The sequence below is a fragment of the Lepisosteus oculatus genome, chromosome 3 (assembly GCF_040954835.1).
Source record: "Lepisosteus oculatus isolate fLepOcu1 chromosome 3, fLepOcu1.hap2, whole genome shotgun sequence".
NCBI lineage: Eukaryota > Metazoa > Chordata > Actinopteri > Semionotiformes > Lepisosteidae > Lepisosteus > Lepisosteus oculatus.
In genome coordinates this window covers 43,145,031-43,163,532 of record NC_090698.1, presented here as the reverse complement: position 1 = coordinate 43,163,532, position 18,502 = coordinate 43,145,031, and the positions used below count along the sequence as shown (strand labels likewise).

Sequence of the window (18,502 nt, the reverse complement as noted above, 5' to 3'; positions counted from 1 at the left end):
TTGACTTGGGAGGAATACTGCAATGATACCACTATAAATATTTTCATTTGTTTTGAAACTCTGTTTTAACATGCATTGGCCATATTACAAGAGTATGTACTCTTGGGTTGTTATACAAGTTTTCAGCACTCACACGATAGAAATGGTTGTTTCTTGCCTCAAATTCAGAATATTTATATTTGCTCGGCATTATACAGTAGCTCACTTGAAGAGATGGTTCTTGATTTGTGCACAGGTCTATTCCAGTTTGGGCTAGCCAAATCCAAATAGTTGTGGTTCTGAAGCTAAGAAAAAACTTAAATTAAAAAAGGAGAATAATTTAAAATAATAGACTGCAAGCATTAGAAATTATGTTTTTGGATGATGTGTGGTTCTTAGTTTCTGAGAGGAACTACTTAAAAAGACTGCTAGAGTGGCCTCAGTCTTACAATAAGTCAAGAATTGCTTTAAGTGCAAATTTCCTTTGCCTTCATAACTTTTCCCCAGTTACTGCCTGTCATTTATTTGAGGTTAAGGAACAAGCAGTGCCTATTTTTGCTGTCTGGCACAAGACCATAGCTAAAATGGGAAATAAAAAAGTCTGCATAGCCAAGTAAATGTGCGTCATTGCATTTCAATATTAATTTAATTCATTTGGCTGTTCTTGTCCTTGCTTCTAAATGGTTTTTTGCTTGCCAAAACAGGACCTGCCAACTCTCTGACTTATGGCTGTGATAGCATGAGGGCAATTAAGAGAATTCGTAGCAACTGTCAAGGACAGAAAGTAATTCTTGGAGACTTTTTAAAAGTCTTCAATCTTTCTTCAATATGCATTGTACATACAGTTAACAAAGCAAATCCAGCCTCATTAGCATAATGCAATTCCACATTCAGAACCATGTAGGAACCATGTTAGAAATTAAACTCCTTAAAGCAAGCAAAGCATTCTAAAGCACTCCATAAAGAAAGGATTATACAAATAAGGCAGTCTAAAAGATAGTAGCTGTCTGAAAAAGGTAATGATTTTCCAAACAAAATATACTTAAATTTAAAACAAGAACACAGTTTCAGTTTCATAGGTCCAACTCATACAGTACTGTATATTTTCTTGTATTATTTTGTAACTGTCGATTTAAGTTTTTTCTCCTTCTCTGCCCATCTGGACACCCTGTAATGTCTGTCAGTGTAATTGTTTAAATTATCACTTGCATTGATTTTCAGCAGAAGACAGGGCATGACTCTATACACATGTATTATTATCTTTCATTTTCTTCTTTTTACCTTAGCTGTTCACTAAAAAAATAAATGACTGTTCAAATTAAAGCTGTTGGATACTTTGCATTTCCAAACTACAATGAGGAACAAAGAAATAGAAATTTTCCACTCTACATCATAGTGCATTCATTCTTCCATAATTGCATTAATTTGCTGTAATAAATGCTATGCATGCTTTCTCCTAAGGCTAGTTATATGAATTGTTACATTTTTTTAACTTCATTACAATCTGTACTTTAGCGTTGACAAAGTAAAGCAAATGGAACAGTTTAAGTTCTATTATCAGTCTAATATAAGTCATTTGGTGCTATACTGTAACAAACAGCTGACATACTGTACAGTTTGTACTAGCTGGTTACAGCGTGGTGATGGCACCGCCCTCTACTCCCCTGCACAGAACAGGGATGTTGGCCTCCAAGGCTGGGGAAGGCCTTCTTTAGCTCAGCTGGCAATATCCCCGTTGAGTGATGCCAGAGACCCAGGTTTGATCCTGAGGCATGGGACGAACTGGGAGTGGCAAGGGCAGAAACCACAATAAACTTGCTGCTCAATTCGAGGTGGAGCTAATGTGAAGAATGTAGCTATGTTTTGCACAAAGGGGGACAAAGTTCTGACAATACCAAGAGTAGGTCTTGGCTTCAGCTTAATCATGCACCTATTGATGCCTTTTGCACAGAAAGAGATATTGACAACTTGATTGAGACATCTAAAAGCCATAAACACTACTGTTGTAATAATAATGAACGGGATAACTTTAAATCCATTACAAACAATAAATGCTTTATTTTCTAGCCAGTGAATAAAGATGGTGACTGTGCTTTTAATGACTAAAACATTATTTGATCCTATGCTTTATACAAAACTACAAGGCGATTCTTTTCCTAACTTAAAGTCAGAAATTATTTCTCTTCAGTTTGAACTGGTTATCATTCAGAGTTTGAACATACAGGTAAATACTTGAATAACCTAAATCCATATTGTACAGTATGTTGTGCTCAATGTACAAGAAACATTAGTAGATCCACCAGGAAGTCTTATAGTTACAGGCAGCTCTTTAGTGGAACAGTTCTCTGTTTATATACAGTAGATATGAATTTAACACCATTAGTGAAAAATTTGACTTCTTATCTTAAAGATACTGTGGATGTTCTTGAACATTCATTTAACTTAAAGTTAGAAGGGCACTACTGTATATGCTTTTGGTTGTACTAGAGGTCATTATTTACATTTCCCCATAATAAAGGTTAAGCATCAGTTTAATATAATGAGTCATTAATCAAAATTGGTGATACTTATAATCTTCCCATTAGTGTTTTGGGATTTGTATTCTTACAAAAAATTAATTGATATATGAACACAATGTTTAATTACACAAACTGTGTTTTCTCATGATAGGCTAAGTGCATTTTTAGACTCTAGGGTTACATAGTATCAAAGTGAGAAACATAATGCCCATTCTATTAGACCTACTGATACAGTACAAATAGCTTTTTTTTCACTTGCTGCAACCTATCATACCATGTCTTTAAAAAAGGACTACTGCACACTCAGATCCCTGGAGTGAAACATATTTGTACATAAGATGATTATTTTGAATTAGGAGCTAACAAATTGCTGGTATACAGTATATACTAAACAAAATACAGTACATCCTAGAGGCTGCCTACAGTAAATGAGACCCTAAGTAAATGCATTCAAATGTAAATCCTTGCATAAAGACTATGAAGACTAATTCTGCTTGTGTTTACTGTACCTCATTACATATTCTTTGGAAATACTGTACAAAAGTTACAAGGAAACATTGACTTGTCTTATCTTTGTAGTTTTGTACTAGTATCATGCACTATACTGTTAGAGGCCAAAATTGATGACTGATTCATTATTATAATGCAATATAAACTGTTTACATAGAGAATTTACTGTGAATTCATCTGTGAAGTCAACTACTAATAGAAATTTATCCTTGTTATATACAGTATGTCTAGTTTCATAATTCCATAATTGTCTCGTGTGCTTTGTACTGTGTATTTGTAGCTGTGCTATTTCATTGAATACCTTGATTAATTACTAGACGATAGACTTGCCTGACATTGGTTCTCCTGAATATGGTTATATGAACTATACTGATGTAGTCACAAGACTTTTAGGTCACAGCACAAAGGAAAGCTGAAACATTTGCATGCTCTTCGCTCTACAGCATATCTTGAGCATGTGTCTGTGATGATTAAAAAGGTTATTATACTGTATCTGTTCAGTTCTGGCATTTCCAGGTCTGTTTTTTTTGCCTTTCTATTTGGTGCCTCATTTGTTGGTGATTGCAAAAATGTACAGTATATACTGTAAGAAGTGGAGTCCAGCAAATCTTCCAGAGAGAAGTAACGTTTGACAAAGGAAGTCATTGCCATCTGTGTTGAAGAATGGAGTCAGATCATCCTTCATTTATTCTCCACTTCAGATAATCCTTGATTTATTCTCCACTAAATGTGGTAGACACAGGATACTGCCCAGTTTATGAAAGTAATACTTTCAGTCTGAACATGTCCCATTTTTGGCAGCTTATCAATTTCTGTTGCCCTAGGATGGCAGCCTGTGTTAACCACTGAAACTCTGCCTGTGAATGAATAAAGATGTGCTCACAGTGAAGAAAATACAAATGCTCCCGTGTCAATCTGGCTGGGGGGGGGCAGAGGTCATATATCTTGAAATATCCTTGACCAGTACAATCAATTTGGTATGCTTATCCAAATCAGCCTGATTCCCATCTTGCAAAGCAGTGCACTTAGTCTAATGCAAAAATCATTCTTTTCAAGTTATTTTGAAATTAATATTTTTCATCTTGTATTTTGGAAAAAAATATTGATCATGTACTTGTGTGAAAAGTATCACATATGTACACGATAGCTTTGATGGTTCAGTAATTTAGCCATTAAATATTAAAACAGACTGTTTCATTTCTAGCTGTGTGGTGTTCCATGTTACAGGAAGGTGTTCTGGTGTTATACACTTAATTGATGAATGTGTCTGTATAAACATATAGAATATCCAGTTGTGCACAAATCTTCAACACAATCAGGACTTACAATATATGCATTTTATGAGCATAAATGATTTGCTCAGCCTCCACTAGTGTTTTCTACTACTATCAAAAATTGAATTCTGTTACTGTAATACAGCTTAATTTATATACGTAGTATCCTGAACAAAAAAAATATCAGACTATTTAAAAAGCTCAATATAGGCAAACTATAGATGAAGGCAAATCTGAAATATTATAGAAGCTACTGTAATCCATCACATTTATCAATTAAATATAATTGGGAAATTGACAGGTGTTCTTCATCATTAACATTATTTCTTCTAAAATACAGATGTATAATAAAGGATCAAATTAAAGTAGATAACATTTCAGTAGAAGATCATAAAAGAATTGTTTCTGTGAAACAAGCTGAAATTTAATGCAATTTGATCCTGTAGGAGCAAAATAATATTGTTTTGTTTCCATAGTGCAAAAAGACCTTTGCCCAGCAGTGAACATGGGGACATTAATAAATGTGTGTTGTCTGCTCTCTTACTTACTGTATATTCTCACAGCAGTTTAAACTAAACATACTGTAAGCTATTAACACAATAAAATCAGTTTTCACAGAGCAGGTAATTGTACTTGTAGCTCAGGTGGTCAACACAATTTGTAGTTGGTGGGAGCAGTTTTCTGTATTACCTTAAAACATAACTAGAAAAGAATGAGGATTATATTGTGCTTCTTTCTTTTATGAAAACTTCAACATGCTGACCATTACATTCTGATTGTACACTGATTGAACAGGGTTCAGTGTTCTACAAAAAATGATCATATTCTCACAACTTTCATGTTAATTGAATGCCTTCACAAGATTGCATGGTATTTGTAATCTTGATGGTCATGCGCTACTGTACATACAAACATCCATGTGGTGAAATATTGAAAATGATACTGGAATCCTTATCATCAAAAACACAATGTGTCTGTTTTGATGAATAATAGGGTGAGAAAGAGTGAGTGAATAAGTGAATAGCACAATTATCAAACACTAATACACTGGTTTAGCTTCTCAGTTTTTTCCCATCATGCAGGTACAGTAAATGGTTGACTTTGATGTCGCTGTATAGATGAATAGTCTTATTTTATTTACATTTCAAATAAGAGTTTAATCAATGAAACTGATGGTACAATATATATCTCCTATGAAGGCACCACTAATGTTCTCTAAATCACCATTATATGTTATTCACATACTGTTAGTGCTTGCCTGTAGTACAGCACATCAACTGATGATTGGCTTATTTAGACCAATTTTCCCCCAGACCCCATCTGGACTGTGTACCCTGTTTTAACTCAAGTCACATTGCATTGTTAGACAAAGCAACAAACATCTGATGCTATTACACATGTAATGGCGTTCTGTTAATGTCACATGTCTCATATCATACATCTTTAAATTTTCACGTTAATCATTCCGTTTCCTTGTTAGCATTGATATCCTTTTTGCTATCTCATTTTGTAGCATCATTTTGAATGATTAAACAGAAAAAAAGTTTTAAACCTACCAAGGGCCCACTCAGGTTTGACCATGTAATGAGTGGCATTATTCCCAGGATGCTATGCATGTAGCACAATTTAATATATACAATACTAAACTCCACCATGTCCCTGGAGACATCATCATCTGACATAATTTATACTGTGATGTAAGATGAATGCTTTTACACATATTATATGCAGCAGAATAAATAACCTAACCTATCATGTCAAACAGGCTGGTCCTCTGGGATCTTTAACTTCATCTTTCTAGAAGATAAGGTTTTGTCAATAGTCTTCCAGTGAGCTGATACAGATAATGGGCCACACAACTTCTCTTGTTTCTAACCTTTCTTATCTTCCTATTTTTCTGTTGGAAGAACCTATATTGTTCATAAGGCCATATGTAATTGAATATACTGAATACATTCATATTCAGTAAATTATACTTATTATGTATTATGTAGCAAAAGTGGTCTGATCAAAGTACAGCAGTAGTCAATTTATTAGAATGCTAAGCTCCATCCGTCCACTTTCCAACTGCTTTCAGGGTTGTGGGGGAACCAGAGCCTATCCTGACAAGCAACAAGCACAAGGCAGGATACAGCCTGGATGGGATGCCAGTCAATTGAAGGGCAGACTCCAATATTAACACACACAAACAGTACTCATACCAGGACCCGTTTTACCAGGAACTAATTACCCAGCCAGTATGTTTTTGGACTATGGGGAAAACAGGAGTACCCAGAGAAATCCCACATGAACACAGGGAGAACATATCCACGCAGATAACATCCTGGGAATTCAACCCAGGGCCCCAATACTGCAGGATAGCCATCCTGACCACTGCGTTACTGTGCCACCAAAAATGCTAAGCTTTCAATGAAAAGGAATTGTTAGTTGCTGTTGTTTGGTTGTCATGGGTTAACAGCTTATAAAACCAAAATGCTTCAATATTTATGCAGTGTTGGGAAGTGTCCAGGCCTCATCTCTTAAATTCCATTTGACCTGTCAGAAAATAAAATCCTTGCATTGCTTAGTTATGGGAAATATCAATTTTGCATAAATAAATTAAACTAAAGCCAATTTATTGTCCCTATTTTTGTCACAGTCCCAAAATGGTAAAGCCAGTCAATTTATTTAATATACTACTGGCTGTCCTGATTCTAAATCAGTTAAATGCAAAAGCCCATTGAAGGACTAGGACAACAGAGTTCCCATACCAATAGAAAAACTGCAGTCGTGTTTTTGATCATGTCAGCTTTAAACAAAGTGCCTCTTCTCCTGCTTTAGATAACAGTCTTCACCTGACAGAAGATACATTACTTTACCTTGATCAGTCTGTATTGCAGTGCTCATTTCACTTTACCTCCTGGCTTTCTTCCAATAGCAAACGAACACTGAAGTACCTGCAATCCTGTAATTAACTCAATAAATGTCCCAATTAATATGTTTCATGGTCTAAAGCATGAGACAGATTTTTTGTTCTTTCAGCTGCACTGCGGTGCAATGTGACTAATAAAATACAGATCTACAGTACGTAGACTCTAATAAGTATGTAGAATGCAGTCATTTGTATTTTTTTCTCCCATTTTATGTCTGTTTTACATTTTTCCCATTTAGCCCTTATCAATAGTTTTACTATTCACCATATTAAATAATTAACTATCTTCAAGGAATAGACTACCTTATGCTTATCTGAAGGGATGACATGGAGGCCTAGTGGTAAGCACTGTTGTCCTGGAGACCTGGGACTCGCGGTTCAATGTCAGACCTGGGGAGCTTTTCGCCTAGTGCTCTGGTTTCCTCTGGAGACATTTTGGAGGCCACATAACTGTAGGTCAATTGGCTTCTGGGAAAATTGACCCTGGTGTGAGAGTGACCATGTGTATTTACAGTATGTCTGTGTGTCTGCCCTGAGATGGACTGGCATCCTCGTGCCAAGTGTATCCTGTCTTGTGTCTGTTGCCTGCCAGGACAGACTCCGGCTTCCTTGTGACCCTTAATTATATGAAGTGGCCAGAAAACAGATGGATATTTACCTGAAGAGTTATAAATAGGGCAAAAACTCATTTAAGGATGAGTTTAGGAAGATAAATTGAAAAGCATGCATTTACAGACAGTGATATATTTTTAAAATAGGTATACACTAAAAGGACAAAATTCGAAAAAACATTCTAAAAATATGTGAACATTTTTTGAGACACAAAATGTCTTAATGAAGTAGTAGTATCTTATAATGTATGCACCTGGGGAAGACAGGCAGTCTTGAAATCGCTGAACTTCTTCATTTAGGCTTTCTAATGTGTATTTTCAGTGGTCACAATTTATTTTTATTTTATTTATTTTAATGGTTGCCAAAAATATCACAAATTAAAATAAAAAAATTACATTATACATATTACTTTTGTACTCTTAGAAGGTCCTAAACTTCAGATCTCCAGCAAAGTCATTACAGACACCGCAATTGTCCAATAAACACACAGAACAATAGATACATGGTAGCCAACTAAGAAGTGCAGAGTGCAGAGGTGTGTTGAATTCTGAGGCATTACGCAGTTAGCTTCTAATGATCTGTACTGCTGTGGGGTAGAAGCTATTGTTAAGCCTTGTGGTTGATGTATTTCAGTGGCTTATGAAGCAGGTATCATAAATGTACTTGTAATAACACTTTAAGTGCGCTCAAGAAATTGTTGTGGTGAGCATCATTAATTGTGAAAGAGAGAGTTTCTCCATTGGTATTAACAACTGTGATGCTGACTATTCCTCTCATACTGTACTTTGGAATTGACTTCTTTACATTCATAATTTGTCGACTTGATAGTTTCTACAAGATATTTTCGACAAATCATCACAATAAAGGGATTGGTGGACTCTAAACAAGGCAGTTTATTGTTATTGTACTGTACATGAACCAATTGCTTTATCCTGATTAGTTGATGCAGAGAATATCAGATAAGAAATGACCAATCATCAGCATTCTTATCTAATAAGAAGAAGGCTTCACAGCTGAAACATTGTGTTTCCTTACTTCTCTTTTCAGCATGGAATAAACCTTTATTTGTTCATATCTTTTACAGGCTCAGTTGCTGACTGTTTAGAATCCAGGCTATTAATCGACTTTCATACAGTATGTTTAGCAAAGTACATTTTGTGTCCAAGTTTATTGCCTGTAAATCAAACAATAATGTTATAATGCTCAAACAATGCTATACAGTATGACCACCTTTCTAGGCTCTATGGTCACTGGCCCAGCTGACAATGTGTCCTGTCCCTGCAGGATTGGCGGAGCAGTGCCCATCGTCTTTTCCTTTTTCTCGGAGGTCCTGGCAAGGGAGAAGAGGGGTGAGCACCTCAGCTGGCTGTGCATGTTCTGGATGATCGGGGGAATTTATGCTTCAGCCATGGCCTGGGCCATTATCCCACATTATGGTGAGTGATTAACACACAAGAGCCCCTCGCTTTCCCTGCTGATGGAGTCAGTAACATTCAATTTGGAAATGTCCTGTTGGCTCTGAACTAAGCTTCTGACACATGTAGACACATTCTCGCAACATCAGAAACCTTGTAGTGTTTTTTTAGCCGAAACAATTATTTTTTTCGCTATCATGAATAAACAAGGAAACAATTTTCATTCTGCAAAGAGCCACTGTACTGAAATTAATTGTTTGAGTTTATTTCAGACTATGAGATTGTAATAGTTACTTTGCAGGAAGTGCAGGTATTCAAAGCAATGAAATTAATTTCAGGTACAAATAGTCACAGTATTAATATTTTAAGATCTTCTGCTGTGCTCACAGCAACTTTCAAATTCCAAAATATATAATTAATCATGTTTCATGTATTTTGTTAAATATTTCTGACCATTATAATCAATACTTAGTTTATACCACAAATCAGTCAAATATTGTTCATATTGATCATTCCTGTTTATTACAATATTGCTAAACTGATACTGTACAGTCATAGTTTGATGGTTCTTTTTCCTTGGATTGCGAAATGAACAAAGTGAGACAGAAAGTTATAGCAACTTAATTTTCACATTTTCCACAATGAATATAGGTTTTGTAACCCCAGTGTGTTTAGACATTTCTGCTTTTTAGCATTATCAGACTGAGCTATTTAATATTCATATATCTCAGTATTCATAGCAGCATCTGCTTGCTCTGAGGTTAAGCTAAAAATCTTATATTTAGGAACTGTAACTGCAGTGCTGTAATTATGTTTTTATTCAGTAAAAGTTCTGAGCACAATATTGTGATTCATTCAAAATGAATTTTTCAAGCCAAATGCTTCCAAAGTCCCCGGGTTTGAAGATCAGTTCTCCTTCTTTTTGTTTGTGAGGAAACATTTGTTCTTTAACACTGATACACTCCACAGATGGTGATGCCTTCAGCAGTCTGATCACTGCTCCTTAAGTGTCAGACAAGTGGAAATGCTGTAGTATTAATTTGAATTATTTGTACTGTAAATATGTTCCACAAAGTGATCACTCAGTTTTTCCAGTGTGTTGGTGGTTGCAATTTTAACGGGGGGATTAAATGCAGAAACGTATTACTCACCTGCATGTATATGTAAAGTTTGGAAGATGGTGACTGATAAATAATGAGTTATGAAAAACAGTAGAAAAACAGATAATATTCATACCCACAATTCACCACTGCTTTTGAGTCCAACACTAACCTGGAATGGTGTTTGTTCTAATATGGAAAGCAACTGCTTACTGACATTGAAAAGTGTTCCCTGTAAAAGGCATACAGTACTGTATGTGTGCTGGTTTCAGTCAACGATATACCATCTGATAAAACAGCTGTCCAATGCTGCTGACTTTGTTTTTTATGTAAAAGTGGAATTAAAAAGACAGTTTGATGGTTCTGCTTCCTTGCATTTTGAAATGGCCAGAGATCTATAGACAGTCATCGCCATTTTAAATATTTCCATAAATCCATTGAGTATTTGCTTGGACAATCTACCTCCCTACCTTAAACATATTCATCATTTTGACCTTAAGCCCATTTAAACAGTAAAGCTATAATTACACTAATTCCCAAATAGGGGTTAAACAGGGGTCTGTGGTTGAAGGTTGAAGGTAGTGGTTATCAATTATGTCTAATCTGAGAAAGGTCATCTCTTTGAAATCAATTACAAACAATTGCAGTATATAGTTGACTGCCTTGACAAAAGACACACAAAGCATGATAAAATGTCTTCTGTTTCTAACATTTTGGAATGACCATAATAATTTACTTGTATATTATAAGGTATACTAATTCACTTATTAGTCATCCCTGTGTTCTATGCATACTGTATATAATATGTTTGAACAGCTGGAGGATAATGTTTGTAGAAACATGTAATATTACACTAAAAGTCATTAATTAATTATTCTGCTTGTCATTTCACACTTCAATGTTCTATTTGATTAATTATGCTCCATTAGTCAAAGATAAAGTGGTTCATGAAGAAAAAAATGTGAAACAAAGTACCATTTTCAAGCACTGCTTTTTCATCCAGATATCAGTACAGAATCATGTTTTTAGAGGTTAAAGGTAGCAGAGGCAAAACAAATCATGAAATATTATATTACCTCCTTGTCTAGTTTGATTGCATATTGAAAAACTTTGAAAATATAATTTTGAAAAATGAAGATACAATGTTATAGCAGAAATATCTGAGGCGAGATATCTAGGAGAATAATATGCCATACATTGTAAATTTAAAGAAAATAGACCTCAGTGAGGTTGTTTTTTCTTTCATTGATTAGCCATTTATTAATGAATAAAATCCATTGTATTTATTGTAAGGTTTGTTTAGCAACAGAAACTATGAAGCAAAAATAATATGAATATGAATACATAATAAGAATATAGTGGTAGAAAAACAAAATTAAAAAAAAGTGTTATTATGGATGACATTAACAAGAAATACTATTTTTGTGAATGATTAGTATTAAAATAAATGTTTCTAATTGAAAATAGAAACTCAGTTTAAACTACATGCATACTGTATACTATTTTGTATGAGGGAAAGGTCTTGACATTGAGATTAAATTTCTCATGCCGGGGATTTTATGAAACAAACCTATGTTTCTTTGCAGTGGTCACTACAGGAAAAAGAAAATGAGAAAAGGGGAAGTTAGACAATGTGTGTCTTTCCAAGCTCAAATGGGTAACTGGTTTGCTGTACCCATAATGACTTGTGACGTGTAATTTCTCTAAGTGACTGGAGTTTGTGAGGTGTAGGTTAGATGATTAATGTGAGGCTGAACTGGGGTTATTCAAAGGACAAAACAACTACTGCAGCAGAGAAGGGAAAGGGAGACGTAGCACAGTGATTTATCACTTAGTATGAAGCAAGTAAGCTGCACTCATCAATAAAGGAAAGAAATAACATAATGGAAATGATATAAAAGCAGCCTGGTTTGCCAGCTATGCTATATATTTTATTTCTCTTGATCAAGGCTAATTAGTTTTTCTCCTTGCTCTACAAAATGGAACATCCTGTCAATAATGAATTGTGTGTTATTTGCAAAGGAGCACTGAAACACCAGAACATAATGGGTTTTCAGGAAAGAAACTACCTACCTCAAACTCTGACTACAAACAGTGCCAAACAGAGCCCCAGTACAGTGGCAAAGGTACCGTAGGGTGATGAGTTTCATTGGTCTTGCTACTTTAGAGCCAGATCTCAGGCACAGCACAAAACATGAAAAGCAAGATGTTTCTAGAAATTTAGAATGAACTTCACAGTTACAGGTTACAGTCTGTGAATTCAAAAGAAATTCTGTCGTCTTTAAGAATGATAACCTAAACTAGAAACTTTAAGCCACTTTATTGTTCACCTGGCTGGAAAATGTCTCTGTTTCTTTGGTGCTGTGATCAGAAACATACTGGCAGTATATTGAAATACCTGTGCCCATGCTGTATGCAAATAATGATATGCAAGTGAGACTTATACTGTACGTGTACCAGACAGCTAATAGCAATGAACTGTTAATCTTTTTTCCCTGTAAAAGTTTTTTGAAAACCTCCCTGGATCAATCCACACTGTCTTCCTCCATCTTTACTAATGATCCTGCTTTTTGTAAGAAAGCTCCTTCATTCCATTGACACTACATAGGGCAAAGTTTACTGAAACTGCAAAACCTTTAAAAACTGCATATTTTACAACTCACTTCATATAAAAATTGTCCTACTTACTATCACATCGCCTTTCCTGTCACTGATCCTTTGCACAAAGATGTTTATAGCGAGCTACACAAAAGCTTTTCACTAGTAGTCATTGATCCCCCATATGAGAATATTAATATTAAAAAAAATCTTTATTGAGCAAACTGTCATAAAAAAGCACTCTGCTTTGGTTGCATTAGCTTCCTTTAGCTCTTAAGAGCTGCAGCTTATAATTGAGGTCAATTGATCACTTCTAGTTTTTTAACACTTTTCTTTCTGTAACACCTCTCAGAGATGATTGGTTCTGCTGCATTGCTTTCCTTATTGACTAGCCATCAGCTCCAGATTCATTACAGAGACTTGTTTTCTTTCCCATTCTTCTCTTTTCTTTTTTTTCTTTTTCAAGTTCTGTATAATTTGAGGTGGTGCTGGCAGAACTGACTCTGAGTTCTGGCCAAGGACTCTGCAGCTCTGTGTAGGTACATAAATCTCTGGGGCTGCTTCTCAGTCAGTTATACACTTTAGCCAATTACATACATAATCCCCGTAATGAGATTTTCAATGGCATCAGCTAAGCATTAAACATTAACCCTCTGGGTTTCTACACTGCAGTCCTACAGAAAATGCAATTATAACATCACGTCTTTGTGTCTGTGTTAAGAATCCTGATATCCTTCACTTCCCAGTGGTGTGGCTCCAGGGTTCCTTGACTCATAGTCATACACACTGTCATCAGTATTGGGACCCTAATGTAAAACAAATGTGCTCTCTCACACACACAAAATACATGCACCCACCCACGATACACACATGCATTGATGCCCACACACCATAACATCTCCCACGTACAAACGATTGACTTCTGTTTGGTTTTTCAAATTTGACAAAGTTGGAGTCATTTTCTTTAAATGTGCCACACACATAAACCATTAAACCAGTATTTTAAATCCACTGTTTCTCTACCATGTTTTTTAGTTCAAGGAGTGGTTTTTGTCTGTATCTCTGAAGATCTCTAACTGGCCCTTATAGTACATTGCAGAGATCCTCCACATTTTTGTAAGGTATTGTTTTGCAGCAAATGGTAGCCTGAACAAATATGAAGTATAACTCAAGAGAGTGTGGTTAGGCAGTGCAGATCTAGCAAAATCAATTATTTTGGTGACAATTAATTGATCATAAATTATTATAAAACTAAATATTTATGGCACTTGATAGGAACATTATTTTTATTGCTTTTTCCACTAACACCAGCCTTTTCTAGTTTAAAAATCAAAGGGATTCCTGCTGCAATCTTTAGGGGTGTCAAGACTGTGATCAATCATATCTTACTGACACACTGTACTGTATATCACATGAGCCATAAATCATCTGAGTCCTTGATCCCTAGAAGTTATATTCCAATTTCGTTGAAGTGAGATTCAATGCTGTCATAATGATAGAAAAAAATTCCTGGAATCAATATGGTTACATTTTTTTACGCTCTTTATCATTTCAGAAGCTCTCTAGCACACAATGAGTTAGAACGTAAGAATAAAAGAAAGACCGCTTACAACACAAGACCTGTATTTCTCATTTAGTTGTTCGTAATGCATTGACAGGGACTTGGCAGCACCACTTGTTCCAAACACTCATAATACTTTGTTTAAGGATGCACCTCTTGTGTTCAGTTATAAAGGCTCACCCTTTTAATATTTCCATTTCCTCTGGAGTTATCCATCCATCCATTTTCTGACCACTTTATCTGATACAGGGTTGTCGGGGAGCCGGAGCCTATCTTGGCAATGAGCAGGTGCACACTCACATCAAGGCTGATTTTCCCAGAAACCAATTAACCAGTATGTCTTGTGAGCATGAAGAGTACATTCGAACTCCATGAATGGGGGGGCATAGCATCCCAGTAACTGAACCCATGGCCGCAATGTCGCAAGACAGCAATGCTGACCACTGTGCCACATCTCTTTTGAGTCACTTGTTCTTTGTTTTGTTGTCGATCCTGAAGGTTTTTTAGTTTGACTTCGACTTTGACTTAGAATACCATTTAGGATTTTAAATACAGTACTTCAAGACTGTAATTTGTTGAAAAAACTAGATCTCTCAGAGATCATCAATGTTGGCTTAATTGACATGGACCTAGAACTACACAGAATTTGAATCTGTAAATTTGTTATTTTTTACAAAGAGTCAAGAAATATTAAATATCTAAATATATACCGAATAGAGAAAAAGAGAGATATGACAGTTTCTAATCCAAATTTATATTATGAGAATCATATAAGATTGGATTAGAAACTGTCATAGACTTATGCAATTAGAAGGAATTCTTTCCCTTTTCCCAGTTTTGCCTCAGAAGCAGTTTACTGTATATGTGGCTAAGGTCTTCCTTTTTATTTGTGCATTAGATGCTTGCTTGGTTTTATGACTGCAGACATTGGCATGTCATGTGTCAAGGGCATTTGATTTATTCATGATTTAGAAAAGACAATTACTTTATCGCTCTTGACCCCAACTCGCAAAACATACACACACGCTGCTTTGGATTTTCCATTTGTCACTCAACCCAGCATGCTACCTTTGTGGGAGAACAAAAGGCAAATACTCCCGTACGCAGGGATTTCTTGTCGGATTAATCTGTGAAGCTTTTGAATGTGTAGGAGGCTGTGATGTGTGTGTCTTCTAAAAGTTAATTTGGGGGTTGTTTCCAAGCATCCTACACACACACAACCACAGATCTAGAGATCATATCCTTTGATGGTTACTGTTCAGTCTGATGAAAACCATTGAATAATGGGCAGAAAAACATTCTTCTAACAGTCTTACTCAGACAGCAATAGAGCACATTTATAGTAACTTCTTTGCTTATTGTTTACATGTTGTCATGCCCTCTGCAGCCAGAGGGCGATCCTTCTCTGTCTGTCCCTCTCTTTCTGCTGTCCTTCCTGTCTCTCTCTTTCCTTTGGGCTATTTCTGGGTCTTGCACTCTGTCCTCGCTCAGCATTGACGTTCGGATGTCCTGAGACCCGCCTAGCACCAGGGCGCCCCACGTCCGCTCCCTGAGGGCATAGGTTTCTATACAGCATTCCTGAACTCTTTGCACTAATGAGCCCGGGTCTTTTTCCCGTCTCGCCGCTATGCATATGGGTCTTTTCCGCTCTCCTGCTCCCCACGGTTAGTCCCTTTGGACGTCCATGACAGAATGCTGAGCCCCCTACTAACCCCGCGAGCGGCGCTTTTTGTCTTGCCGCAGTTTTTTTTCTTGTTCTCTGGGCTGTTTTTTTTTCAGTTCCTCTATTCTAATCACTGGATATCACTCTGATCTTCTGTGCCTGTGATCGGGTCCTGCACCTGGCTTTCCTCGGGTAGATCACTCCGATATCAGTGATTGAATGTTGAGCTGGCTTGCCTATTCTTATTACTGGATATCACTCCGAGCTTCTGTGTCTGGAGCGGGTTCTCATGCCTGGCTCTTCCTGGTCTTGCTCTCTCCGATATAAGTGATCGAATGGTAAGCTTTCTGCCGTTCCTCCATTCCTTTCGCTGGATATCACTCCGGGCATCTGTGTCTTTGAGCGGACTTCAGTCTGGCTTTCCTCAGGTTGTCCACTCCGATATCAGCATTAGAATGTGAACGTTTCATTCGCCCAGTCTGCGGTATTTTTCCCCGGGGTTTTTGTGGTTTTTTGCCTTTTGTTTAGATTTTTTTTCTTCCTGGTTTCCCCTCCTTTTTGGTCCCCCCTGCTCCCTGTGTTGGAACTTTGGTTCCTATGTTTTTTGTGGTTTGTCTCCCTGGCCTTTCCCAGGTTTTTGTCTGTTGTGTTTGTGCTTGTGTACTTTTTTTGTTTTAAGTCTCCGGAGCTCTACTCTTCCCCCCCTTCCTCCACCCAATAAAGGTTTATACCCCGGAGGAGGGGGTAGCTCTCAGCCGTGGACTCCCGGAGGTTTCCTTTCAGTTAAATGGTTTTTCCTCCCCCCAGTGCTGTGCAGCTTTTTTATTTGTATGGGCGTCAGGAGCCGCCCATGAGGGGGGGGGGGGGGTACTGTCACGCCCTCTGCAGCCAGAGGGCGATCCTTCTCTGTCCTGTCCCTAGTTTCCGTTCTGCTGTCCTTCCTGTCCCTCTCTTTCCTTTGGGCTATATATTTCCGGGTCTTGCACTCTGTCCTCGCTCAGCATTGACGTTCGGATGTCCTGAGACCCGCCTAGCACCAGGGCGCCCCACGTCCGCTCCCTGAGGGCATAGGTTTCTATACAGCATTCCTGAACTCTTTGCACTAATGAGCCCGGGTCTTTTTCCCGTTTCGCCGCTACGCATATAGTTTTCCGCTCTCCTGTTCCCCACGGTTAGTCCCTTTGGACGTCCGTGACACATGTGGTATTTTATTCAACATATGGTACTATGGAGTAAATCATTTATAGAGTTCTATATTTAAGTATGGAGATTCTGATTTCTGCAGCCACAGCACACCTGTACAATTTAGTGCAGTCATCAATCATGTTTTGGAGAAGCAGACATTGACAACCTTCATTGTCAGTGAAGGTTCTGGTTGTCACAGTCCAGGGATGTTTATGTTTCTCCATTGTTTTCTTTCCATGCGCAAGACCTTGATACAAGATTATGTTAACATGTAAATAAATATGCAGATAAGAGCTACTGCAGATTAAACAGACATGTGATTAGACATTAAATTAAACAATATAAAATATTTTCACCCCTGTGTGATACAGTAGGTCTTATAGTATAAGATGAGACTGATATGGACTATAATATATAACATATGACTTGGGTTTCAGTTTTTGCAGGCTTATCTCCTGCATGCTTAGACTTGGGCTCTCAAAGGAGCTTGAAAATGCCTTTGCCCAAGTGCACACTTTACATTGATGTCATCACACTAATCACTGAACATGACACCTACTCTTCACTGAGGTTGGTACACAATTTGGAGATAGAATTAACAAGAGGAGCGTGTGACAGGTCTTTAATGTACCATAAGATGGTTTCAGTAACTCCCCAGGATGCAGCTTTTTAACCTTCCTGTAATGGAGGGAGAGGTCCATTGTGAAGCCACCATTCTGGCTCAAAACCTGGGCGGCGGTGTTGCCTTAAGCCAAGATGGCTGTTGAGTAATGGGAAAGAGCTATAAATTTAAACACACCTGAATGAATGCAAACCCTTTTGAATAACTGAGTGTATAGATAAGATCTGATTGGGCTGGATAGCTGGCCAGGTCACAATAAGATATGAATCAGCGTGAGAAGAAATAGTTAATGTTGTACCAGTGTATATCACACGTAGACATGTGGGTATGTGAAAATGTGTTTGACAAGACATGTGCTGCTGAGGGAGCTTGAGTGATTTGTTGGACCAGGGATCATGGGAGACACTGACATCTGGAGGAGTGAGGTGAGGCATTGTCTGTCAAGGCAGGTGTGTATCTCCTCGACAACAGAGTCAATCACAATGAACACTTTGTGCCATAAGAGTTTTAGATGAACAGGCCAACTGCGAAAGATAACAGAAGACTGTGAGCA

General features: G+C 37.2%; 1 protein-coding gene across 1 annotated transcript in view; it reads left to right on the top strand.

Annotated features, from left to right (window-relative positions):
- sv2ca (synaptic vesicle glycoprotein 2Ca) overlaps positions 1–18,502 on the top strand; it is a 104,696-nt gene that overhangs the window by 56,155 nt on the left and 30,039 nt on the right. Inside the window, exon 4 of the mRNA XM_006626713.3 lies at positions 9,090–9,241. Coding sequence (XP_006626776.2) covers positions 9,090–9,241 — 152 coding nt within the window. The remainder of the gene's footprint in view (positions 1–9,089; positions 9,242–18,502) is intronic.